Below are 25499 nucleotides of genomic sequence, written 5' to 3'. Positions count from 1 at the left end.
TGGAGGTGTTTCAGAGAGGCAGAGCTGTGGTGCTGAGGGCCATGGCTCAGCCCCAGCCTTGGCAGAGTTAGAGAGTGATTGGGATGGAGGAGCTGAAAGGGCTTTGCCAGCCCAAATGATTTTGTGGTTCTAACAGCTGGAAGATCACAACCTGTCTCCCAGACACCTCCTACAGCTCCAGAGCCTTCCCACTGTACCTGTGTCAGGGTCCCACACCATATTCCCTCTGCCATTCCCATTGTAGCCCATCACCGCCTTCAGCTTCAGGACCTCCCTGCCAGCTGGTGGAGATAAAAAGCTCTGCAAGGAAAAGCAAGAGTGGCTTAAAACAAACTGCAGAAGGATGGGGCCAGGCAGGGAGATTCATCCCCCCCGTGGGAGCTCCCCCACTGCCTCACACAGATTGCTGCCTACACCCCCACAGCTCCAGGTGACATCCACAGAGGATCCTGAAGTGCTCAGTTCCACTCCCAAAAGGGAAACTGCACCAAGGAAACCATCCACAGATGCTGTCAGAGGGGGCACAGGAGAGGCTGGGGCCACTGCCCAGGCAAAGAGCAGCTGCTGAAGTAGGGAGGGGTGGAAAAAGTATTGCTAGGGTGTAGGGAGGGAGAGAACCCAGGGTGCGAGGAGGGAGAGAGGAGAGAACCCAGGGTGCGAGGAGGGAGAGAGGAGAGAACCCAGGGTGCGAGGAGGGAGAGAGAGAGGGTGTACAAGCTGAAGGGAGCTCTTCTCCCAGCAGCAGAGCTGAGGAAAATGCTGAGCAAGGTGAAGCTCAACCAGGCCAAGTGCAAGGTCCTGTGCCTGCATTGGAGCAATCCCAAGCACAAATCCAGGCTGGGTGGAGAATGGACTGAGAGAAGCCTGGAGGAGAAGGCCTTGGAGGTGTCAGTAGGTGACAAAGTCCCCAGCAGCCAGCAGTGGTCCCTGGCAGCCCAGAGCCAGCTGTGTGCTGAGCTGCAGCCAGAGCAGGAGAGCAGCAGCACAGGGAGGGGATTCTGCCCCTCTGCTCTGCTCTGCTCAAACCCCACCTGCAGCACTGCCTCCAGCTCTGGGGCCCCCAGCACAAGAAGGACCTGGAGCTGCTGGAGAAGGGCCAGAGGAGGCCATGAAGATGATCAGAGGGCTGGAGAAGCTCCCCTGTGGGGACAGGCTGGGAGAGTTGGGGCTGTGCAGCCTGGAGAGGAGAAGGCTCCAGGGAGACCTCAGAGCAGCCTTCCAGTACCTGAAGGGCTCCAGGAGAGCTGGGGAGGGACATGGGACAAGGGCTGGGAGTGCCAGGCTGAGGGACAATGGCTTGGAGCTGGGAGAGGGGAGAGTGAGAGTGAAGAGGAGGAAGAAATTCTTTGGAGTGAGGGTGGGGAGAGACTGGCACAGGTTGCCCACGGAGGCTGTGGCTGCCTCCTGCCTGGAGGTGTTCAAGGCCAGGCTGGATGAGGCCTTGAGCAGCCTGTGCTGGTAGGAGGTGTCCCTGCCCATGGCAGGGGGTTGGGACTGAGTGGTCTTGAAGGTCCTTTCCAACCCAAGCCAGCCAGGGGTGCTGTGATTCCATTGAGCTTGCCTAGGAGCACAATGCCCAGCGGGGGTTGGAAGCTCTCCACACAAGGACACTCCACAACCTCTCTGGCCAGCCTGCTCCAGCCCTCCAGCACCCTCACATCAAACAACTTTCTCTTCCTGCTCAGTTTGTGCCCCTTGTGCTGTCCCTGGGCACAACTGAGCAGAGTCTGGCCCCAGCCTCTTGCCCCCTACCCACAGCTCCTTTAGCTCTTGCTGAGCATTGCTCAGCTGCCCTCTGGGGCTGCTCTTCTGCAGGCTCTCAGCCCCAGGGCTCTCAGCTTTTGCTGCTCACAGAGCTGCTCCAGGCCCCTCAGCAGCTTTGCAGCTTGCCCTGGACCCTCCCCAGCAGTTCTCTGTCTCTCCTGAACTTGGGAGCCCAGAACTGGACCCAGGACTGCAGCTGTGGGATTGCTAGGCCAGAGTAGAGGGGCAGGAGAACCTCCCTTGCCCTGCTGCCCACAGTCTTCCTCATGCCCTGCACGACCCCATTGGCCTTCTTGGCCCCAAGGGCACATTGCTGGCTCATGGGAACTTGTTGTCCCCCAGGACTCTCCGGTCCTCTCCCAAGGAGCTCCCCTCACCTGTCCTGCTGCAGGAGGTTGTTCCTCTCCAGGGGCAGGACCCTATACCTGCCCTTGGTGGACCTCTTGAGGTTTCTTCCGCCCAGCTCTCAGCCTGGGCAGCTGTGATTGGACAGCAGCACAGCCTCAGGGCAGTCAGGCACTGCTCCCAGCGCTGCACCACCACCCTTGGGAACTCCTTGGGAAGCAGTGTGGAAGAACTTACCCAGTCCAGCCCCAAACCACCTCCTCACCCCATGGCTGGGGCAACAGCCCCAGCACAGCCTCACCTGTGGCAGCAGTGATGCCTTGGGGCGGGCAGCGAAGTGCCGGCGGCAGCCTGGGCGCAGGGAGGGCCCCGGCCGGGGGCTCTGCAGCTCTGTGCTGGCTCCTGACACACACAGAACAAAGCTGCCTGGGGGTGCTGCTGCCTGGGGGTGCTGCTGCCTCCGGGGGTGATACTGCCTCCGGGTCCTCCTGCTTGGGGCACTTTGGGAGCAGCAGCTGGGCTGGGGCTTGCTGGTGGCCTCAGCTCACACACAGAAGGCAAAAATCAGAGCAGGAGTCACACACCGGGGGGGCACATGGTGAGTGTGGGGCACACCCCCGGGATGGGGGGAGGAGGGGGATGGCACACACCCGGGGCGGGGGGGGGAAGGGGATGGCACACACCTGGGGCGGGGGGGGGGGAGGGGGATGGCACACCCCCGGGGCAGGGGGGGGAGGGGGATGGCACACACCCGGGGCGGGGGGGGGAAGGGGATGGCACACACCCGGGGGGGGGGGGGAGGGGGATGGCACACACCCGGGGCGGGGGGGGGAAGGGGATGGCACACACCCGGGGCGGGGGGGGGAGGGGGATGGCACACACCCGGGGCGGGGGGGGGAGGGGGATGGCACACACCCGGGGCGGGGGGGGGAGGGGGATGGCACACACCCGGGGCGGGGGGGGGAGGGGAATGGCACACACCCGGGGCGGGGGGGGGAAGGGGATGGCACACACCCGGGGCCGGGGGGGGAAGGGGATGGCACACACCCGGGGCGGGGGGGGGAGGGGGATGGCACACACCCGGGGCGGGGGGGGGAGGGGGATGGCACACACCCGGGGCGGGGGGGGGAGGGGGATGGCACACACCCGGGGCGGGGGGGGGGAGGGGGATGGCACACACCCGGGGCGGGGGGGGGGAGGGGGATGGCACACACCCGGGTGGGGGGGGGGAGGGGGATGGCACACACCCGGGGCAGTAGCACACAGCAGGGGAACCCGGGCGGGTACAGCCGCCCAGGAGCACAGCAGGGTCAGCCATCTCCCTCCATCATCCCACCCAGCCACACCACACTGCAGACAGCCTGAGGCCACCCACATTGTGCCCTAGGCACTGCTGCCCAGGTGTGAGTCACACAGCCAGAGGCAGGCTCTAGCCAGAGTGGTGGACACAGTTCTGTGGTGTCCAGCAAGTTCTGCCTGCGGCTGAGTGCTGGCAGCTGCCTGCTCCTGGCAGCTCAGCATCAGCTGCTGCAGCTCTGAGCTTGGGCATCCATTGCGAGAGACACTGGGAGGCTGCACTGCAGCTGGGATTAGCAGTGGGCTGCTGGGAGAGGATGTTGACTCCAAGCTGGAGAGAGGCTTCTGCTGTGCCTAGAGGAGCTGCAGCAGCAGCAGAGAGCCAGGAGGAGAAGCAGCCTTGGGGACCCCCATGAGCATCCCTCAACACTGCCTTCCTGAGGAGCAAGTTGCTGCCCTTCACCTCAAGCTCAGAGCATGCACCCAGCTCTGTCTGTGCTACAGAAATGATCCCAGAACTCCAGCATGGCTGGAAGGGATCTCTGGAGCTCACCCAGTCCCACCCCTGCCAAAGCAGGGCACCCACAGCACAATACCCAGGAGCACAATGCCCAGGGGGGGTTGGAAGCTCTCCACACAAGAACACTCCACAACCTCTCTGGCCAGCCTGCTCCAGCCCTCCAGCACCCTCACACCAAACAACTTTCTCCTCCTGCTCAGGTGGAGCCTCCTGGGTGCCAGTTTGTGCCCAGTGCCCCTTGGCCTGGCCCTGAGCACCTAGAACAGTCTCAGGGCTACTCCCAGCTGCCATGCAGGCCTGCCCACACCATGCCCCACGGGAGCCAAGATGGGAGCAGCCCTCACTTACCATCTGCTGATAGTTCAGGAGACCTCAGGCTCTCCTGCCTCACTGTGGGCCTCACAAGGAGCAGTTCCTCCTTCCTGACTGACTCCAGCACTGAGGCATCACTGTCTCCATGCCACACCACCCTGCAGCCCAGCACCTCTGCTTCCTCCTCTGCTTCCTCCTCTTCTTCCTCCTCTGCTTCTGACTCAGAGAAGATGCCTGGGGAGAGAATTCAGAGTGAGAACAGAGCCACAGGGCCCTTCAGGACTGCTTCAGGGGTGAAGCTCTGGCAGTGCCACTCTCCTGGAGTGTGTGACAGCCCAGCTGGCAGGGTGGAGAGCAAAGCAGACATCTCCTCCTGGGATGTGCAGCCAGGTATTGACCACAGCCCTCAGAGGAGCTGTGCCAGCAGCTCAGTCTACAGAGAAGAGCAGAGAACACAGAGCTGCTGACCCCCAACACCTCCAGCTGGCTCTGTCCTCATCAGGCGAAGGAGAGCTCAGCCTGGCCTGTGGGAAGGGCATTGTGGGCACCCTCCAAGGGTGCTGCTCAACCTGGCAAGGAGGTTTTTCCTAACAGGATTCATTTTCCCCTCCCCTGCAAGCAGTTCCTCTTACTTGGACATCCTGCCTGGAGGACAGAGCTGACAGCTGGGGAGGACAGCAGTGGCTGAGGAACCATCTGCCGAGGGGCCTCAGAGGCATCCTGCAGCTCCTCAGGGCTCCCCTCTGTGAAGGGAAAAAGGGTTGTGGAGCTTCCCTAACCCCTCGGATCCTCTCATCCTCCTCAACTGAGCAATGCTGATGCCTCCAAGTGGGGCCAGAGGCCACCAAGATGATCAGAGGCTGGAGAAGCTCCCCTGTGGGGACAGGCTGGGAGAGTTGGGGCTGTGCAGCCTGGAGAAGAGAAGGCTCCAGGCAGACCTCAGAGCAACCTTCCAGTACCTGAAGGGGCTCCAGGGGAGCTGGGGAGGGACATGGGACAGGGGCTGGGAGTGCCAGGATGAGAGACAATGGCTTGGAGCTGGGAGAGAGGAGAGTGAGAGTGGAGAGGAGAAAGAAATTCTTTGCAGTAAGAGTGGGGAGACACTGGCACAGGTTGCCCAGGGAGGCTGTGGCTGCCTGTGCCTGGAGGTGTTCCAGGCCAGGCTGGATGAGGCCTATGAGCAGCCAGGGCTGGTGGGAGGTGTCCCTGCCCATGGCAGGGGGTTGGCACTGAGTGATCCTGAAGGTCCCTTCCAACCCAAACCAGTCTGGGGTTCTGTGGTGATTTCTCAAGCTCCCTCCTACACAGGAGAAGTCTCTTCTCTGTCCTTCAAAAAAGGAAGGGACACAGAGAGAGAGGGAAAGTGGAAGATGGAAGAAAGTGGAAGATGGAAGAGATGGAAGCAGGGAAAGCCAGAAGGCAAAGCTGAAAGAGCTGCCAGAAGAGCTCTGCTCAGAGCACCTCCTCCTTGGCAGACTCCCATGAGTTAATTAGAGTCCTTCAGGGCTAATTAGCTGCTTAGCCCCCTGCTGTGGCACACCCTGGGTGGAAAGGCCCAAAAAGCCCCAAGCAGCCCAACCCCCTGCCATGAGAAGCAGTGGTGGAAGAGCAGCCAAGCAGCATGAGGCATGGCAGGAGGCAAACTCACCTGTGCCTGGCAGCGGGGTGGCACGGGAGGAGCAGGGCCTGGAAAGGCAAAGAGAAGGCTGTCAGGTGAGAGGGCATGGGCAGGGGAGCTGAGGGGAAGCACTGCCCAGCACCTTACCCAGCTGGGGGTGACCTCTCTGCAGGCAGAGCCAGGAAGTCCCAGAGGAAGATGGCATCTCCAGCGCTGACGACGTGCCGCTGGTCGGGGGTGAAGGCCACCTGGCACACCGGCTGTGAGTGCCCGATGTACACCTGGGAGAGGGCATGGCCTGCAGGTGCCCAGCACCACCCCGGGCCCAGCAGGGTGCTGGGAACTCCACTGCCTGCCCTGCAGAGCTGCTGTCCCCTGCAGGGCCCCTCAGAGGCCACCACCCCTCCTACAGCTCTCAGGCCTGGGCTGACCTTCCCCATACTGATCTGGAGGAGGAAGCGGAAGCTGAAAGCCTCAAGGCCGCCTCCTAGCTCCCAGGACCTCTGAAGCCTCAGGCAAGCCACTGCCTTCTCTGGGTGGCCCTTCCCTGGCAGGTGGCACAACCTCTGTCCTTGCCCTGGGCCGCTGCCCAGTGCTGGGCACCAGTACGAATGGGAACAGGTCTCAGCTGCTGGGCAAGCTGGGGCTGGGGCCACTGGGCCAGGTGACACAGAGGGCATTTGCTGCTGTCTTCTGCAGGCTCTCAGCACCACCCCAGTCCCCTCCAGCCCTGGGCAGTACCTGGCAGTTGCCATGGAAGCTCCTCTGATAGTCCCACACCTGGACCAGCTTGTGGGCAGCGGTGAGCAGGTGCCTGCTGTCCTTGCTCAGGGCCAAGGCAGAGCAGCACAGCTTGTGCACAGGAGACACCTGAGGGCAGGGAACAGCACCAGAGCCCTTAGCCAGGCTAGGGCAGGTCCTTCTTCAGCAGGACAGCAGAGTGACAGCATCCAAACCACCCTGACCACAACCACAGCAGGACAGCCATGAGTTGCCACTCCTCACACAACCCCAGAATCCCAGACTGGCAGGGGCTGGAAGGGAGCTCTGGAGCTCCCCCAGCCCAAGCCCTGCTCCAGCAGGGCACCCACAGCAGCTTGCCCAGGAGCACAATGCCCAGGGGGGGTTGGAAGCTCTCCACACAAGGACACTCCACAACCTCTCTGGGCAGCCTGCTCCAGCCCTCCAGCACCCTCACCCAAAGAAGCCATCTCAGAGAAGTGATTTCTGTTCCTCTGAAGCCCACGAGCTCCACGATGAGCTCCTCCCTCCCTCAGCTTCCTGCAGGGACACAAAGTGCCCAAGCCCCAGGTGCCAGAGGGCCTGGGTGTCAGTGTCCTACCTCCCTCAGCAGCTGCCCTGTGTCTGCATCAAGCACAAGGATCCTGTTGGAGCAAGTGGACACCAGGAGCTCTCCTGCAGGCACTGCAGCAAAGCAGAGCCTCCTTGCAGAGTCCAAGGCTGTGCTGTTCAAACCCAGGGTGCTGATGTCCACCCTCAGCAGCTGTGGAAGAAGGAGGTAGTGAACAAATGTCCTGGAGGCAGAACTGCAGAAGCCCTGGGACTGCTCTCCTAGTTCTCCTAATGTGAGGCTAGAGAGCCCCCAGACCCTTCCCTTCCCTTCCCATCTAGTGAGGGCTTCAGGGGCTGTGCCTGCTGCCCAGGAGAGCAGAGAGAGATGTCAGAGCTGATGGCCTACCCAAGACTTCTCAAATTACCCTTCTGGAAGGGAGTCACAGGTTGGGAAGGGACCTCAGAGCTCATCTCCTCCAAGCCCCTGCCATGCCCAGGGACACCTCTCAGCTAGACTCAGCTGCTCAAGGCCTCATCCAGCCTGGCCCTGAACACCCCCAGACAGGAGGCAGCCACAGCCTCCCTGGGCAGCCTGTGCCAGACTCTCACCACCCTCACACTCAAGAACTTCTTCCTCAGCTCCACTCTAACCCTGCTCTGCCTCAGCTCCAAACCATTCCCCCTTGGCCTGGCTCCAGACCCCCTCAGCAAAAGTCTCTCTGCAGCCTTCCTGAGTGAAGCTGGAGAAGAAGCCTTGACTGTTGGTTCTACACAGCCATAGAATGCTTTAGGTTGGAAGGCACCTTCCAAGCTCATCCAGCCCAGCCCTGCAGCCAGCAGGGACAGCTGCAGCCAGAGCAGGCTGCTCCCAGCCCCAATCAACCTGCCCTGCACTGCTGCCAGCCATGGGGCAGCTCCCACCTCTCTGGGCAGCCTGGGCCAGGCTCTCCCCACCCTCACTGCCAAACATTTCTCCCTTCTCTCCACTCTCAGTCTCCCTCTTTCACTTCCAACCATCCCCCCTTGGCCTGTCCCAACAGGCCCTGAGAAAAACTCTGTCCCCAGCTTCCTTCTGTCCCCTTGAAGCACTGCAAGGCCACCAGAAGGTCTCCCTGGAGCCTTCTCCTCTCCAGGCTGCACAACCCCAACTCTCCCAGCCTGGCCTCCCAGCAGAGGGTTTCCAGCCTCCCAGTACTGCTATGTTCCTGTCTCACAGAGCAGAAAGCAAAGCTCACTCCAGGCATCTGCTGGGCAGGGCAAGGCAGGGCCACCTGCAGCACTGCTGCTGCCCAGTGCCCTCGATCCATCTGCTGCAGCCTCTCCCCTCCAGCTCACAGCAGCCTCTGGCTCCTGCTCTCCTCCTCCCCTCCCCCAGCAGGAGGGGAGGCAGTGGGTACCTGATGTAGGGAGCAGGCCTCCATCACAGTCACAAGGCACCTGGAAGGGCCCAGGAAGGCCAGCAGCCTGCTGTCTGCACTGACCACCAGCGTGGCCGCGGCACCGCCGGCGTCCGGAGCCACCACACCACCTGGGGAGCACAACAAGAGGCAGGGAGGCAAGCAGCAAGGGGCACCCTGCAGCCAGCTGGGGCCTGATGCTGCTGCTGACCACCTCTGCATCAGCCTGGGGTTAACCTCCTGGCCTGAGAAAAGAGAAGCCTCTGCTGAGGATCACAGAACCACACAGAACCGTTTGGGTTGGAAGGGACCTTCGAGATGATACAGTTCCAAGCCCCTACCCTGGGCAGGGACACCTCCCACCAGCCCAGGTTGCTCCAGGCCTCACCCAACCTGGCTTTGAAGCCTCCACAACTTCTCTGGGCACTCAGAAATCTCACCTGCAGCACCCAAAGCTGGAGTGAAGCACCTGGAAGATGAGGTCTAGGACAGGAGGCTGGTGGCCTGAGCGAGTGTGAGGAGCTCTCCAGGAGAGCAGAACAAGGTCAAGGCAGTAGCAGTGGTTGTGGAAGTGATTTTTAAGGTCAGGAGAAGCTGGGACAAGGAGCATTGGACAGGAGGTCTCAGCCGCACCCTGGGTGTCTGAGCCATGTGCAGAATGAAGCCAGTGCTGAAGCCCACACTGATGTCAGCCCAGGGGCAGCCAGACCCAAAGATCCTAAGCTCCACAGGACTGTCTGGAGCCATCCCACCACCAAACTCCTCCTGCTCTGTCCCTGGAGTGTGGCCAGGCAGTGAGGGTCCACAGCAGAGCCAATACCAAGCTCCAGCTGCAGCACTGCCACCATTGGGAGACTCTGGACAAATCCCTGATCTCTCCAAGCCCTTCTCCCTTCTCCACCTACTTCAGTCACACACTTCCCAGAGCTGGACCCTCCTCCTTGTACAGCACAAAGGAGCTCCCTGCCCTGCCTCAGCTCCTTTCCAAAGCGCACACTGAAGGTGACATTTATGCTCCCAAACTGCCCTGGCCCTGTGCTGCTTCTCCTGTCTGCAGCTCTCCACCTTCTCTGCTCACCACTGTGGCTCTTCATGGAGCTCTGCTGCAGGCAGGAGAAGGGAATCCATCCCATAAACAAACCCCAGAGGGAAGCTACAGAATGGGGAGAGTCAGGGCTGGGGCATCAGTAAGAAGAATCACAGAATGGTTTGGGTTGCAAGAGACCTTTGAGGTCATCCAGTCCAAGCCTTACCCCAGCACTGCCAGGGCACCACTGAGCCATGGCCCTCAGCACCACAGCTACACAGCTCTGGAACCCCTCCAGCCATGGGGACTGCAGCACTGCCCTGGGCAGCCTGGGCCAGGCCTGAACACCCCTCAAGGGGAAGAAATTGTTCCTCATGGCCAACCTGAACCTGCCCTGGTGCAGCTTGAGGCCATTGCCTCTTGTCCTGTCCCTTGTTCCTTGGGAGCAGAGCCCAAGCCCCAGCTGGCTCCAGCCTCCTCTCAGGGAGCTGCAGAGAGCAATGAGGTCTCCCTCAGCCTCCTCTTCTCCAGGCTCAACACCCCCAGCTCCCTCAGCTGCTCCTCCCCAGCCCTCTTCTCCAGACTCTTCCCCAGCTCTCTTGCCCTTCTCTGGCCCTGCTCCAGCTCCTCAATGTCCTTCTTGGAGTGAGGAGCCCAGACCTGACCCCAGCACTCAAGCTGTGGCTTCCCCAGTGCCCAGCCCAGAGGCACAATCCCTGCCCTGCTCCTGCTGCCACCCCATTGCTGCTCCAGGCCAGGCTGCTGGTGCCCTTCTTGGCCACCTGGGCACCCCTGGCTCCTCTTCAGCTGCTGGCATCCAGCACCTCCAGGGCCTTTTCCACCAGGCAGCTTTCTGGACTCTGTGCCCCAAGCCAAGCAGGAAGATCTAACCTTGTGTCACCTTAGGCCATGGGCTGTGACCCCAGAGCTGCCAGGGCAGGTCTGTGTGAGTGCAGCACACTGATAGAATCAAAGCCCTGAGCAGGCTGAGAGCATTTGGAGCAGGATGAGGAGGTGGCAGTGAGCAGGGTTTGCTCACACACAGAAGGCTCATCAGAAAATGTCTGCTTTGGCTTCAGTGCCAGGATGTCTGTGCTAATAAAAGCACAAGAAACGCTACTCCCAACCCCAGAGCCTTACCCAGCACCCTCAGGACTTGGCTTTTCTCTGCCAGACAGCTGTAAAGAGCCAGAGTTCCCTGCAGACAGGAGCTGAACATGAAGTGGCCATCTGGAGAGAAGGTCAAGCCAGTGATCTCAGCATGGTGCTGCCTGGAGAAGGGCAGAAGACACCAAAAAGGAGAGGAGAGAAACCAACCACCCACTGACCCCCCAGAGCCAACAGCAACACTGAGCAAGGTACTGCAGAACTCAGAACCACCAGGGGCAGGCTGAGGACCTCAGCAGGCTCACACCTCCAGCAGCCCAGGACAAGCACCTCTCCAGATTTTGGGAGCAGTCAGGGGCAGCACTCCAGCTGGGGCAGCATGGGACACTGTCCCTTTCCCTGTGGAGCATCCTCTGCTTCCCACAGTGAGGCTCAGCAGGGCTCCCTGCTCAGCTGCTCTCCGGGACAAGCTCTTCCCTGCTGCTGGCCAACTGCCCACTGGGAAGTGACAGAGAAAAGGCCTCACAGCCTTCACAGGTTGAGGACATGCCCTGTGCTGTGGCCTTTCCTCCCACCCAGAGCCTTGCCACAGGAGGTTCTCTCTATTTGGAAGCCACTCAGCTGGGACACAAGGATGTCAGGTTCAAGACAAGGACCTCTGCCATCTCCATGGTCATGACTGTGGCTCACAAGGAGCCACAGCTGGATCCATCCCTGCCCTGCCTGGGGCAACTCCCACAGTGAGAGCTTCCCAGAGTCCTAGGAGGGTTAGGCTGGAAGGGAGCTCTGGAGGTCACCCAGCCCAAGCCCCTGCTCCAGCAGGGCACCCACAGCAGCTTGCCCAGGAGCACAATGCCCAGGGGGGGTTGGAAGTTCTCCAGACTCCACAACCTCTCTGGGAAGCCTGCTCCAGGCCTCCAGCATCCCCCCAAGGGAAGTTCCTCCACACACTGAGGTGGAACTCACCTGTGCTCCACCAGCAGATCAGAGGAAGCCAAGCTGAAGGTCTGCACCAAGCCACTGCTGAAGCCACAGGCCAGGATCTGCTGGGTGGGATGAAAGGCCACAGCACAGGGCATGTCCTCAGCACTGCTGAAGTCATAGAGCTGCAGGGAACAGACACACCATAGGCATGGAGCTGCAGAAACCTGCATTCCACTGAGGAACCTCCACCTCTGCATGTCCCACAGACAACTCTGACCTTGCCCTGATGCACCCAGAGCCCAGTGAAGCCTTTGAGCATTTTGTGTTATGTTCAAGGCCAATGTTGTAAAGATGCAGGAAAAGAGCATTTGTGGTTGACCATCACGCAGAGGTCAGGGCCAGATCAGGCACTAAGCTGAAACCCTCCAAACTCCACACTTCCAAAGGAATCTCACCCTGGAGAAGAGAAGGCTCCAGGCAGACCTCAGAGCAGCCTTTCAGTACCTGAAAGGGCTCCAGGAGAGCTGGGGAGGGACTTTGGACAAGGGCTGGGAGTGCCAGGATGAGGGACAATGGCTTTGAGCTCGGAGAGGGGAGAGTGAGAGTGGAGAGGAGGAAGAAATTCTTTGCAGTGAGGGTGGGGAGACACTGGCACAGGTTGCCCAGGGAGGCTGTGGCTGCCTCCTGCCTGGAGATGTTCAAGGCCAGGCTGGATGAGGCCTTGAGCAGCCTGGGCTGGTGGGAGGTGTGCCTGCCCATGGCAGGGGGTTGGCACTGGATGGTCTTTAGGGTCCCTCCCATCCTGTGACTCTGGCTGTATGCTCTTCCCTACCTGCTGCATGGAGCCAAGGTCCCAGACCCTGATGGTGCTGTCCTGGGCCACTGTTGCCAGCTGCCCCCGGAGCCCCCCCAGGCAGAAGCCCAGCACAGGGCCCTGGTGGGAGCGCATCAGGGTGTGCCAGTCCTGGGACTGGATGTCCAGGTAGCCCAGGCTCCCTGTGCTGGTGCTGCTCAGCACCTTGCTGCTGTCTGGGCTGATGCAGATGGAGCTCAGTGGAGCCTCATGCTCTGGGGAAAGACACAGGAGTGAGCAGATCCTGGGGAAAGGAGCAGCAGCTGGAACAAAGCTCCCAACCCACTCAGGGAAGCACAGACACAGCAAGGAGCATCCCAGGCCTTGGAGACTGTGTGCAGGCCTGAGTTCAGAGACAGAGGAGTCTTTGCTCCTTCTAGAAGCTGCCAGGCTCTGCTCTTGTGCTGACTCCTTCCAAATAAAGTGCAGAACTGCTCAGCTTTGCCCCTCAATTCCCATGGGCAGATGAGCCCTGGGGCCAAGGGCTCCAAAACTGAGACCGAGTCCCTGCTCTCACCCAGGAGAACCTCCTCAGGTACAAGAATGAACATGAATGGCCCAGTGCCAGCTGCAGGAGGTCCAACAAGTCACAGGGCAGGGTTCTGCAGCTGGAGCAGGCCAAGCCCAGGCCAATCCAGGCTGGGGGCAGAGTGAGTTGAGAGCAGCCCTGAACAAAGAGCCTTAGGGGTGCTGGGTGCTGAGCAGCTCCCCAAGAGCCAGCAGTGCCCTCCTGCAGCCCAGCAGGCAGCTGTGTGCTGGGCTGCAGCCAGAGGAGTGTGGGCAGAGGGCAGGAGAGGGGATTCTGCCCCTTGGCTCTGCTCTGCCCACACCTCACCTCCAATCCTGCCTCCAGCTCTGCTGTCCCCAGCAGGAGAAGGACTCAGAGCTGTGGAGTGAGGCCATAGGAGGCCACAAAGATGCTGCAAGGGCTGGAGCAGCTCTGCTGTGAGCACAGGCTGAGGGAGCTGGGGGTGTGCAGCCTGCAGAGGAGAAGGCTCCAGGGGCACCTCAGAGCTGCCTGCCAGGACCTGAAGGGATCCTGCAGGAAGGCTGCAGAGAGACTTTTGCTGAGGGAGTCTGGAGCCAGGCCAAGGGGGAATGGTTTGGAGCTGAGGCAGAGCAGGGTTAGAGTGGAGCTGAGGAAGAAGTTCTTGAGTGTGAGGGTGGTGAGAGTCTGGCACAGGCTGCCCAGGGAGGCTGTGGCTGCCTCCTGTCTGGGGGTGTTCAGGGCCAGGCTGGATGAGGCCTTGAGCAGCTGAGTCTAGCTGAGAGGTGTCCCTGGGCATGGCAGGGGCTTGGAGGAGATGAGCTCTGAGCTCCCTTCCAACCTGAGCCACTCCATGACTCTGGATAATTGTTCTTGGAGCCCTCCAGGACAGCCATCCCTAGGGACAGCAGGCACAGAGATGCCTTCACCCCTGAGAGCTGCTCTGGCAGACCTGCCTGTGGGGCTCTGCTGTCCCAGCAGCAGGCTGGGGGAGATGTGGAGCTCAGCAGCACAGCTCTCAGCCCTACTCACCTGCCTCCAAGACAACAGCTGAGAAGTCCAAGGGCCACAGCCTCAGGTAGCCATCTGCTGACCCAGTGGCACAGAAGGTGGAGGAGATGCTGATACTGTTTATAGCAATCCCAGGGCCTGAAAAGCCAAAAAGATGACAGTGAAAGAAGAAAACTCCAACTGAGGGTGGCCCCATCCAGGAGCTGATTCCAATGAGCCACCCACACCTGTGGCTGAAGCCTCAGAAGCAGCAGCCAGGAATTCCATGGTGACTGAAAGCACAAACTGAGGAGTTGCAGCCAGTTCTCAGAACTCTAAACATGGAACCACTGAGGTTGGAAAGGATCTTCAAGATCACCAAGTCCAGCTGCCAACCCAGCACTGCCAGGCCTCCACTGAATACTTTCCATCCCCCTCCCCTTCCAGCACTGCTCTTGGCCACTGTGCAGCTCTCAGCAGGCACAGAAAGCCTTTACCAGAGTCCCAGTGTGGTGAGCATGGGAAGGGAGCTCTGGAGCTCACCCAGCCCAAGCCCTGCTCCAGCAGGGCACCCACAGCACAATGCCCAGGAGCACAATGCCCAGGGGGGGTTGGAAGCTCTCCACACAAGGACACTCCACAACCTCTCTGGCCAGCCTGCTCCAGCCCTCCAGCACCCTCACACCAAACAACTTTCTCCTCCTGCTCACATCCAACCTCCTGCCTGCCACTTTGTGCCCCTTGCCCCTTGTGCTGGCCCTGGGCACCACTGAGCAGAGTCTGGCCCCAGCCTCTTGCCCCCTACCCACAGCTCCTTTAGCTCTTGCTGAGCATTGCTCAGCTGCCCTCTGGGGCTGCTCTTCTGCAGGCTCTCAGCCCCAGGGCTCTCAGCCTTTGCTGCTCACAGAGCTGCTCCAGGCCCCTCAGCAGCTTTGCCGCCTCCCCTGGAACACTCTCACTGGAGCCATTCAAGGTCAAACTTGATGTGTCCCTGGGCAGGTTGCTCTGGTTGGAGGTGTCCCTGCTGTCTGCAGGGGGTCTGTGACAGGGCTGCGCTCAACATCACTTAGGTCCATTTGCAAAGCAAACTGCACTGCTCAAGCTGTCAGAGCAATCCCAAACTGAAAAGTGAATTCTTCCTGCTGGTAGCAGCAAGGGCAGAGCAGGAAGCTCTCCAGCTCAGTGGACAGCAGCTTCCCAAGCACCCTGTGCAAGGCTGAACCATGAACAAATCCCCAGACCCAGCAGCACATGAAGACCTTGTTCCATGCTTCCAAAAGCAGCAGGAGCCTGAAAGTGGAACCAGCCTTCAGCTGCTGCAACTCTGCCTTCAGAGAAGACTTCGCTGCACTTCAGAGGAGCCTTTGGTGCACTTCAGAGGCAAAGAGCAATGATCAAACCAACCCAAACCAATCCTGTGCTTGGATCAGCAGTGGGGTGGCAGCAGGAGCAGGGCAGGGATTGTGCCTCTGGGCTGGGCCCTCCTGAGGCCACAGCATGGTTCAGTTCTGAGGCCTCACTCCAAGAAGGACACTGAGGGCTGGAGCAGGTCCAGAGAAGGGCAAGAGAGCTGGGGAAGGATCTGGAGAAGAGGGCTGGGGAGGAGCAGCTGAGGGAGCTGGGGGTGTTGAGCCTGGAGAAGAGGAGGCTGAGGGAGACCTCATTGCTCTCTGCAGCTCCCTGAGAGGAGGCTGGAGCCAGCTGGGGCTTGAGCTCTGCTCCCTAGGAACAAGGGACAGGATGAGAGGAAATGGCCTCAAGCTGCACCAGGGGAGGTTCAGATTGGCCATGAGGAACATTTTCTTACCCTTGAGGGGTGTCCAGGCCTGGCCCAGGCTGCCCAGGGCAGTGCTACAGTCCCCATGCCTGGAGGGGTTCCAGAGCTGTGTAGCTGTGGTGCTGAGGGCCATGGCTCAGTGGTGCCCTGGCAGTGCTGGGGTAAGGCTTGGACTGGATGACCTCAAAGGTCTCTTCCTCCCCAAACCATTCCATGACTCTACACAGCTGCTTCATTTCACCAGAGATTCCTTTGGGCTGATTTCTGCCCCTGCTGATGGTGCAGGTCCTGCCCTGCCTGCAGCTCCTACCTGTGGCTGTGCCTGCCCTGGCCGGGGGCCGTGTGGGCAGCAGCCGCCGCACGCTCCTCACGCAGACCTTCCTGCAGTCCACCTCCAGGACGTGGCCACTCCTGCTGCTGACAAAGCTGTGAAAGAGAGAGACCTCTGCTTTGGCACCTCAGGCTCAAGTGCAGCTGTACCAGTGTGCTTTGGGAAAGCCCAGCTTGGTTGAACTGCTGTGTTAAGCCTGATTCGCAGGAACCCAGCAGGTCAAAGAGGTGCCCCTGGGCACCCTGCCAGGCTCTGAGTCTACAAATCCACAACCAACTCACAACCTCTGGTTTGTGTTCTGCCTCTCTGAAACATGGATCAGCAGAAGAGCTAAAAGCTCAGGGCACACTTCAGAGAGGAATGTGTCTATGGCACAGGACACAGCCCGGGGGAGGGCAGGGCCAGGTGAGTTCTGCTCTGCCTTGATGGAGAAGAGTGGGGAGCAGCAAAGGTCTGGCTCTGATGATTAAAGCACCCAACAACGGTGTGTGCCTGCCCAGGTACAGGAGAGCACAGAATCAGAGTTGTTTGGGCTGGAAAAGGCCTCTAAGCTCATTCAGTCCAGCCAGAAACCCAACCCCACCATGGCCCCAGGTGCCATGGCCACATGGTTCTGGAACACCTCCAGGGATGAGGACTCCACCACCTCCCTGGGCAGCCTCTTCCAGGCCCTGACCACTCTTGCAGCACACAAAATTTTCCTCCTCTCCAACCTAACCCTCCCCTGGCACAATTTCAGGCCATTGCCTCTCCTAGTACCTGACACTAGGGAGCAGAGCCCAAGCCTTACCTGGCTCCAGCCCCCTCTCAGGGAGCTGCAGAGAGCAATGAGGTCTCCCTCAGCCTCCTCTTCTCCAGGCTCAACACCCCCAGCTCCCTCAGCTGCTCCTCCCCAGCCCTCTTCTCCAGACCCTTCCTCAGCTCTCTTGCCCTTCTCTGGACCTGCTCCTCATGTGGTTCTGGGAGCTAAGCAGAAGTGTGAGGCTGGGGAGAGGTTCAGTGCACACAGCAGAGGCAAGAGGCCAGACACATTCCTTGGGCTCTCCTGCCAGCAGCACAACTTCTGCTGGGGTCTGCAGTGTGTTGAGGAGGGCAGAAGCTCTCCCAGCTCCAGCTGAAGAAAAGCCTGGCTGAGGCACTCAGTGCCATGGTGTATTTGCTTAGGCAGGGTTGGGTGACTGGCTGGACCTGATGATCTGGGAGGTCTCTTCCAATCTGTTGGTTCTGTTTGGCAGGGAAAACCCAACCCAGAGCCTCCCCTCCCGCAGGGGACTGGGACAGAGGCAGCTGAGAGCTGCAGGGCCGCCTCCTGCCTGCTGCCCCGGGTGGGGGGGTGGTGGAAGCCCTCAGGCCCTTACAGTGTGTGGTGGTGCTGGTGGAAGGCCAGGTCGGTGCAGTGCAGGGGCTGGAGGTGCCCCAGGGCGAGGGGGCAGGAGCGCAGGGCACCACCGCGCAGGCGCCACAGCCGCACGTTGGCACTGCCACACGATGCCAGCCTGCAACAGAGCCACACAGCGCTGGTCACCCCCAGCCCACTGCAGCCAGCAGGAGCAGCCACAGCCTGGGCTGCACCCAGCAGTGTGGCCAGCAGATCCAGGGAGCTGATTCTGCCACTTCTTTACACAGAGGGCAGCACCTCTATCCCTCCTGCCCCCTCTTCTTCCTCTCCTGCCCCCTCTTCTTCCTCTCCTGCCCCTCCTTCTTTCTCTCCTGCCCCTCCTTCTTCCTCTCCTGCCCCTCCTTCTTCCTCTCCTGCCCCTCCTTCTTCCTCTCCTGCCCCTCCTTCTTCCTCTCCTGTCCCTTCTGAGCAGCTTGCAGCCATCCATGGCCATACTCCAGGCTAGGATTCATCCCACCAGGTTTGTGTAATTGCCACAATTCCCGTAGCAGGACAACTTCCAACTCCTCCTGTCCCAGGAGCCAGTGCCACAGAGAGCTGCCCTGCTGCAGAGCCCTGCAGGGGGAGCAGGCAGCCAGGGCCAGCAGCTCAGAGAGCACCAAGAGCAGGAATGGCAACTGCCCAGCTGCAGCAGCACCACTGCCCCTGTGCCCTGCCACATCCCTGCTGCTGATGGATATTCACAGCTTCCACCAGGTTGGAAGGGACCCTCCAAGGGCATCCTGTCCAACCCCTGCAGGCAGCAGGGACAGCTCTAACCAGAGCAGGCTGCCCAGGTACACAGCAAGGCTGAGCTTGAGTATCTCCAGGGATGAGGCCTCCACCACCTCCCAGGGCAGCCTGTCCCAGTGTCTGTCCACCCTCACTGTGCAGAACTCCCTCCTGATGTCCAACCTAACTCTGCCCTGCTCCAGTTCCAAACCATTGCCTCTCCTCCTATCCCCACAGCCCCTTCTGCACAGTCCTTCCCCAGCCTGCCTGGAGGTCCTCTGCAGATATTGAAATGCAGCTCTGAGGTCTCCCTGGAGCCTTCTCTTCTCCAGGCTGAACAGCCCCAACTCTCCCAGCCTGTCCCCACAGCAGAGCTTCTCCAGCCTCTGAGCATCTTTGTGGCCTCCTCTGGCTCCTCTCCATCAGCTCCAGGTCTCTCCTGTGCTGGGGTCCCATATCTGGCCCCAGCCCTGCAGGTGAGGTCTCCCCAGAGCAGAGCAGAGGGGCAGGATCCTCTCTCTCCAGCTCTAGCCACACTGCTGTGGATGCAGCCCAGGCTGCCCTTGGCTGCAGATCAAGAGATGATTTTCTTTGCACACTACCTGGTGTCATCCAAAAAAGAAAACTTCAAGGTCTGGATGTCCATATCTGTGTGTGCTTTGGCCAGCACAGACACCTCTCCACCACAGGGCACCTGAGCAGTGTTCCACACCACCACCATCTGAAGCAAGAAAACACAATGGCAGAGGCACTCCCACAGGGAAATGTCGGCAGGAGCAGAGCTTCTCCTCCCAGCAGCTGCCCAGCTGGGGCCCACCCTGGAGCTGGGGACAAAGGATTGGTAATAGAATTGCAGCAGAGACAAGAAAAGCCTCTGGCATGGAGTGTGTAGGACAGTCCAGCAGCTCTGCAAAGCTCAATGGCAGTGTGCTTGTCTGTCACCCATGATGAGAGGCTCTAAATGCCAGAGCTGCCTGGCAACAGGGCTCAGGCTGGGCAGAAAAATCCACACAGGAGTGGGAACTCTGCCTGCTGGGACAGCAGCTGTGCTGGAGCTGTACAGGAGAGCTGGGGAGAGACTTTGAACAAGGTCTGGGATAATGGCTTGGAGCTGAGAGAGGGGAGATTGAAACTGGAGTGGAGGAAGAAATTGTTTGCAGTGAGGGTGGGGAGGCACTGGCACAGGTTGCCCAGGGAGGTAGTGGAAGTCCCATCCCTGGAGACATTCAAGGCCAGGCTGGATGAGGCCTTGAGCAGCCTGGGCTGGTGGGAGGTGTCCCTGCCCATGGCAAGGGGTTGGCTCTCAGTGGTCTTTAGAGTCCCTTCCCACCCAACCCATTCTACAAATGGATAAATCCTCCCCAGCTCCCAGACAGCTGCAAAGGACACTGCTCTCCTCCTTGCCTCCACAAGCTGACTGGAGACCTGAGCAATGCTCAGCAAGAGCTAAAGGAGCTGTGGGGGGCAAGAGGCTGGGGCCAGACTCTGCTCAGTGGTGCCCAGGCACAGCACAAGGGGCAAGGGGCACAAAGGGGCAGGCAGGAGGTTGGATGTGAGCAGGAGGAGAAAGTTGTTTGGTGTGAGGGCGCTGGAGGGCTGGAGCAGGCTGGCCAGAGAGGTTGTGGAGTGTCCTTGTGTGGAGAGCTTCCAACCCCCCTTGGGCATTGTGCTCCTGGGCATTGTGCTGTGGGCTGGGCTCCAGAGGTCCCTTCCAGCACCACCACACTGAGATTCTGTGATTTCCAAAGCAGCTAACAAGAAGGGCATCTCCCTTTGACTCCCAGTGAAGAAGATGACCTCCAGGGAAGCCCAGAGCAGAGGTCGATCTGCAGAGGAAGTGCACCCTGCAGCAGCAGAGCCTCCTGCAGGGCAGGGGCAGCTCTCTCAGGCCCTGCTGCAGCTCCCTCACCGTCCTGCCGTGTCCGTCCCGTCCGGCCCCGCACAGCAGGGCTCCGCTGCCAGAGAAGCTGCAGGGAGAGGCCACCTGGTGAGACAGAGATGCCCAACCCCCCAAGGCATCTCAGAGAGAGCAAAAGGAACAAGCTGTGGGTGCAGGGAAACAGCAAGGCCTGAGGGATAAGGCCAGGAGGGAGCTGGCAGCCTGGCAGCTGTTCTGGGCCAGCTGCCAGCAGGGCTGAGTGATAAAAAGGGGCAGGGAAAGCAGAACTTCAGCCTTGGCTGACCATGAATGAAGAGCAGGGAGCAGCTGCTGTGCTGCAACACTTCACCCACCTGTGCCCAGGCTGGGACCCACCTCAGGGATGTCAGAGAGTGGACATGGGTTTGGAACACGGAGAGGCAGCTGCCCGTGGGGAAGTCCCAGAGGCGACCAACACTGAGGGCTCCAAGCTGTGTGGAAGCCAGCAGGGAGCTGCTGCTGTTGAAGGCCAGGGCTGAGACCTGTGGGAGCCAGGGCAGCATGGACTGGGGTGGAAGGGACCTTCCAAGCTCACCCAGTCCAACCCCTGCAGCCAGCAGGGACAGCTGCAGCCAGAGCAGGCTGCTCTCAGCCCCAACCAACCTGCCCTGCACTGCTGCCAGCCATGGGGCAGCTCCCACCTCTCTGGGCAGCCTGGGCCAGGCTCTCCCCACCCTCACTGCCAAACATTTCTCCCTTCTCTCCACTCTCAATCTCCCTCTTTCACTTCCAACCATCCCCCCTTGGCCTGTCCCAGCAGGCCCTGAGAAAAACTCTGTCCCCAGCTTCCTTCTGGCCTCTTGAAGCACTGCAAGGCCACCAGAAGGTCTCCCTGGAGCCTTCTCCTCTCCAGGCTGCACAACCCCAACTCTCCCAGCCTGGCCTCCCAGCAGAGGGCTTCCACCCTGCCAGCACTGCTGTGGCCTCCTCTGGCCCTGCTCCCACAGCTCCCTGTCTGTGCTGAGGACTCCAGAGCTGCCCCAGCATTGCAGGGGAGGTCTCAGCAGGCACAGCAGAGGGGCAGAATCCCCTCCCTGCCCCTGCTGCCCACACTGCTGGGGATCAGCCCAGGACAGGCTGGGGCTGGACTGGCAGTGCTTGGTGCCAGCTCCTGGTCAGCTCTGCAGCCCCAGCACCCCCAAGGCCTTCCCCCCAGGGCTGCTCTCCAGCCCTTCACCCCACAGCACCTCTTCTCTTGGGGAGAGCTGGGTCCAGGGCTGCCTCTGGAGCACAACCCCAGCCCTGCAGCAGGCTGGCTGAGCAGCCTTTCACTTACCTTATCTGTGTGCCCCATGAAGAACCTCTGCTCTCCAGTCTGGATCTGCAGGGTCACTATCACTGCATGGCAGGGGTACACCACTGCAGCACTGTCCTGAGTCCACAGTGCCTGCAGCAACAAGACAGGAGTGAGAGGGTTGCAGCTCCTCAGAGAAGCCCTAGGTCAGGCTCTTCTGCCAAGGAACAAGCAGCAGCACACAAGGAAACAGCCTCAGGTTGCCCCAGGGCAGGTTCAGGCTGGATATGGGGAACAATTTCTTCCCAGCAAGGGTTCTCAGGCCCTGTCTCAGGCTGCCCAGGGAGGTGGTGGAGTCCCCACCCCTGGAGGTGTTTAAAGCCTCCTGGCTGTGGTGCTGAGGGAGGTGGTTTGGTGGCAGTGGCTCAGCAGCAGTGCTGGGTTGTGAGCCCTGGGTGAATGTTGGACTGGATGAGCTCCAAGGGCCCTGCCAGCCTCAGCAGCTCTGTGGCTGTGTGGTTTGTGCCCCTCTGCCTCAGGGTCATTTTCCCCATGCAGATGTGCAGGAAGGGTGGCCCTCAGCTGCCTCTCCTGCCTCCAAACATCAATTCTGTGGCCATGCAATCACAGATCAGCTCTCCAGACCATCAGGAGCTACTGACCCATTTGGTGCTGCAGCCTCCAAAGCCAATGATCATCTTCAGCTTCAGGATGGGATCTGGTAAGAGTCTCTGGAAAGAAAGCAGAGAGCAGCATCAGCCTGGGCTGAGGTTCTGCATCCCCACTCCTAGGTTCTCTCTGAAGCACACAGACAGCTTTGGCTTCTCTCCTCTCAGAGGGGCTAGCTCTGAATGACTTAACCTGGCAGGAAATCAAGCAGGAAGGAGGAGCTGGGACCTCCCACCTCTCCCAGCCAGGCCTTCCAGTGCCCTGGTGATGCCCAGGGCTGTCCTCTGACCCTGCAGGCAGAGGTTCTCCTCCCAGATGGCACAGAGGGTCCAAGGCCCTTGCTGAACATGTTCTGGGCAAATTAACAAACATCCAGCAGTGGCTCAAGGTCAGCAGAGCTGAGCACAGGGTCCCTCTTTCAGGGCAAGCCAGATGCTAGTGGAAAGGGGAACTGCAAGGCAGGAAAACCATCACCAGCTAAAGGACTCCCCAGGACCCACACAGGACTCCAGCTTGGAGCTTGTGTTCCCTCTGCAGCTTCTGCCAAGGTCACAGGCACCTCCCCTGGGTCATCCTCACAGTCTCATCTTCCCCAGACAGCTCCACCTCCATATGGTTCCACTCCCACCCCTCCAATCCTGCCTGGCTCCCCCTCTACCCCTCTGTGCCCTGCCTGGCTCCCCCTCTACCCCTCCAACCCTGCCTGGCTCCCTCTCCACCCCTCCCTCTCCACATGTGTCCACCAGCAGCCCAAAGCCACCCCATGCTGCTGTGCTTCCTCACCCACCTGCCTGGATGCCTGGGCAGCTGTGCTGGTGCCCTCTGTGCCCTGCTGGGGGGGCCCATGGATGCCACCATCGCCGGCCGCTGGCTCCGCAGCCCTGGCACTGTGTGGTCTCTGCTTCTTCCCCAGCTCCTGGTCCTCAGCAGGGACAGCCCTGGGAAGCCTTGGGAGCCCTGGGGCTGTCAGGTGAGGCTCAGGGATGCTTTTTGGAATTGCAGGGCAGCAGTGTGGCAGCTGAGAAAGAGCAAAGCCTGAGAGATCAGCTCTGAGCTCAGCCAGGCCTCCCCTGAGGGACAGCACAGTGCCAGCAGCAAGGAAGGAGCATCCCTGGGGGCACCTGGCTTGGCCAGGTATGGCAACCAGTCCACTCCCCCTATGCTCCCAGGGCTGTCACCTCCTCCAGACAACAAAGCAGAGCCCCTGGAAAGATCCAGCCCTGAAGAGCCTCAGGAGAGCTGCTCTCCCCCCACCCAGCAGAGGTTGCAAGCATCTCACCAGCCCGCTCAGCCACTTCCTAACAGCAAAGTGGGCACAGCCCTCACTGTCCCCCACTCCACAGCACAAGGATGGCTTCCCCCAGGGCCTCTCCAGAAGCCCAGCACTAGCCTGAGCACCAGCTCCCACATCACCACCAGCATGGAAGGGGAATTCAGCAGCCAGGGGTGGTGCCTGTGGTCTGGACTCCACACACTGCACTCTCCCTGGGGGCACCCAGCCATGGGCTCTAGCCTCCAGGCTTCAATTCCTCACACAACCATTTGCTGCCTTAGCTGAGGCAGGGAGGATGGATGGCTGGAGATGAGGAGTTGCTTGGCATTTATCTTCCCTGCTCTGTGCTACACCAGCCTGAACCACCCAGACAGGAACTGCAGGGCTGTGACCAACAGACCCTGCCCACAGCAAAGCTCTGACCTGCCCACAGCAGCTGCCAATGACAAGCAGCAGCTTCAACATCCTAAACAGGATCACAGAGTGGCAGGGATGGAAGGGATCTCTGGAGACCATCCAGCCCAACCCCCTGCCAAGGCAGAGCCACCCAGGGCAGGTCAGGGGAGGGTTTAGAAGCTCTCCAGAGCAGGAGACTCCACCACCTCTCTGAGCAGCCTGCTCTAGAGCTCCACACCCTTCAATTACAGAAGTTCTGAACATGAGGAGGAACTTCTGATGTGCCACTTTGTGCCCCTTACCCCTTGTCCTGTCTCTGGGCACCACCAACGGAAGCCTGGTGCCACCTTCCTGACACCCACCCTTGAAGTATTGATCAGCTCTGATCAGATCCCCCCTGGGGCTGCTCTTCCCCAGGCTCTCAGCTGCAATGCTCTCAGTCTTTCCCCACCCCAGAGCTGCTCCAGGCCCCTCAGCAGCTTTGAAGCCCTTTGCTGTGCCCTCTCCAGCAGATCCCTGCCCCTCTTGAACTGGGGAGCCCAGAACTGGGCTCAGGACACCAGATGAGGCCTCCCTAGGGTAGAGTAGAGGGGGAGGAAAACCTTCCTCTTCTTGCTTGATGCACCCCAGGATGGCATTGCCCTTCTTGGCCCCAAGGGTGCATTGCTGGCCCATAGGCATCCTCTTGTCCACCTTGTCCCAGGTCCTTCTCCCCAGAGCTGCAGAGCTGCTTCCCAGCAGGTCAGCCCCAACCAGTGCTGATCCATGAGGCTGTTCTCCCCCAGGGCCAGGACCCTACCCTTGCCCTTGCTGAATCCCCTTGGATCTCTCCTTGCCCAGCTCTCAGCCTGCCCAGGGCTCACTGGGTGGCAGCACAACCTGAGGGGTGGCAGGCACTGCTCCCAGTTTGGTATCAGCGGCAAACTGGCTGAGGCTCCACTCCAAGCCTTCATCCACTGAAAAGGGCTGGGCCCAATACTGACCCCTGGGGTACCACCAGCCACAGGCCTCCAACAAGACTGTACCCCACAACTCCCTGAGCCCTGTCCTTCAGCCAGCTCCCAACCCCTGTCACCACCCCAGCCCTGCTGGGAGGCTGCCATGGGGGACAGTGACAGAAATCAGGGAATTCAAAGACACAGCATGAGGAAAAGCTGCAGGGGGTGCAGCAAGGAAGAAGGCACAGGCTGCTCCTTGGGGGACTTACAGCTTTGGGACAGGTTCTGTGAGGGGTGAGGGACACTCTGGCCTGGGCTGACTTGGTGAGCATGGCTGGCTGGGCTGGCTGGCAGATGAGGTCCTCTGAGATTTGCCCACCTGGAGACAGGAGAAGCAGGCTGGGCCGTGCTGGAAAGCCAAGCACCCACCTGTGCTGGCACAGCCTGGGCTGCTGTCCACAGCCTTCCCACCTGCCACTGGATCAGGACAGCTCTTCCAGATGGAGCTGAAGAGCAGCTCAGAGCCCTGGGATGGGAACCTGAGCAGAACCAGAGGAAGATGTCATGGAGTCGGGATACTGCACCCAGGAACCCACCTTGGGACCTCCCTGCCTGGCCTCCATCACTGCCCCTTCTGTGCCTCCTGTAGACTTCCCCCTTTTGCCCCATCCTCCCCCAGATATCTTCATCAGTGATGTGCACAGTGGGATCCAGGCACCCCCCCAGCATGCTTGGAGGTGACACCAAGGTGAGTGGGGCAGGACACATCCCATCCTGAGGGACAGGAGCCATCCAGAGGGACCTGGGCAAGCTGGGGAAAGGGATCTCTGAGAACCTCATGAGGATCAACAAGGCTAAGGGCCAGGTCCTGCAGCTGGGTCAGGGCAATCCCTGGTACCAACCCAGGCTGGGGAAGAAGG

General features: G+C 60.4%; 1 protein-coding gene across 1 annotated transcript in view; it reads right to left on the bottom strand.

Annotated features, from left to right (window-relative positions):
• WDR90 (WD repeat domain 90) overlaps window positions 1-25499 on the bottom strand; it is a 47860-nt gene that overhangs the window by 17097 nt on the left and 5264 nt on the right. The window contains 21 exon segments of the mRNA XM_054390900.1: window positions 198-300; window positions 2411-2508; window positions 4274-4471; window positions 4870-5018; window positions 6003-6136; window positions 6597-6725; window positions 7198-7359; window positions 8546-8676; window positions 10713-10843; window positions 11646-11785; window positions 12436-12671; window positions 13976-14092; window positions 16033-16136; window positions 17400-17537; window positions 18754-18872; window positions 20061-20118; window positions 20406-20551; window positions 21346-21456; window positions 21966-22034; window positions 24849-24958; window positions 25009-25118. Coding sequence (XP_054246875.1) covers window positions 198-300; window positions 2411-2508; window positions 4274-4471; window positions 4870-5018; window positions 6003-6136; window positions 6597-6725; window positions 7198-7359; window positions 8546-8676; window positions 10713-10843; window positions 11646-11785; window positions 12436-12671; window positions 13976-14092; window positions 16033-16136; window positions 17400-17537; window positions 18754-18872; window positions 20061-20118; window positions 20406-20551; window positions 21346-21456; window positions 21966-22034; window positions 24849-24958; window positions 25009-25118 — 2693 coding nt within the window.

This window comes from Indicator indicator, chromosome 22, assembly GCF_027791375.1.
Source record: "Indicator indicator isolate 239-I01 chromosome 22, UM_Iind_1.1, whole genome shotgun sequence".
Lineage (NCBI taxonomy): Eukaryota > Metazoa > Chordata > Aves > Piciformes > Indicatoridae > Indicator > Indicator indicator.
The sequence above is the reverse complement of the archived record's forward strand: the minus strand, read 5'-3'. Positions and strand labels throughout refer to the sequence as shown.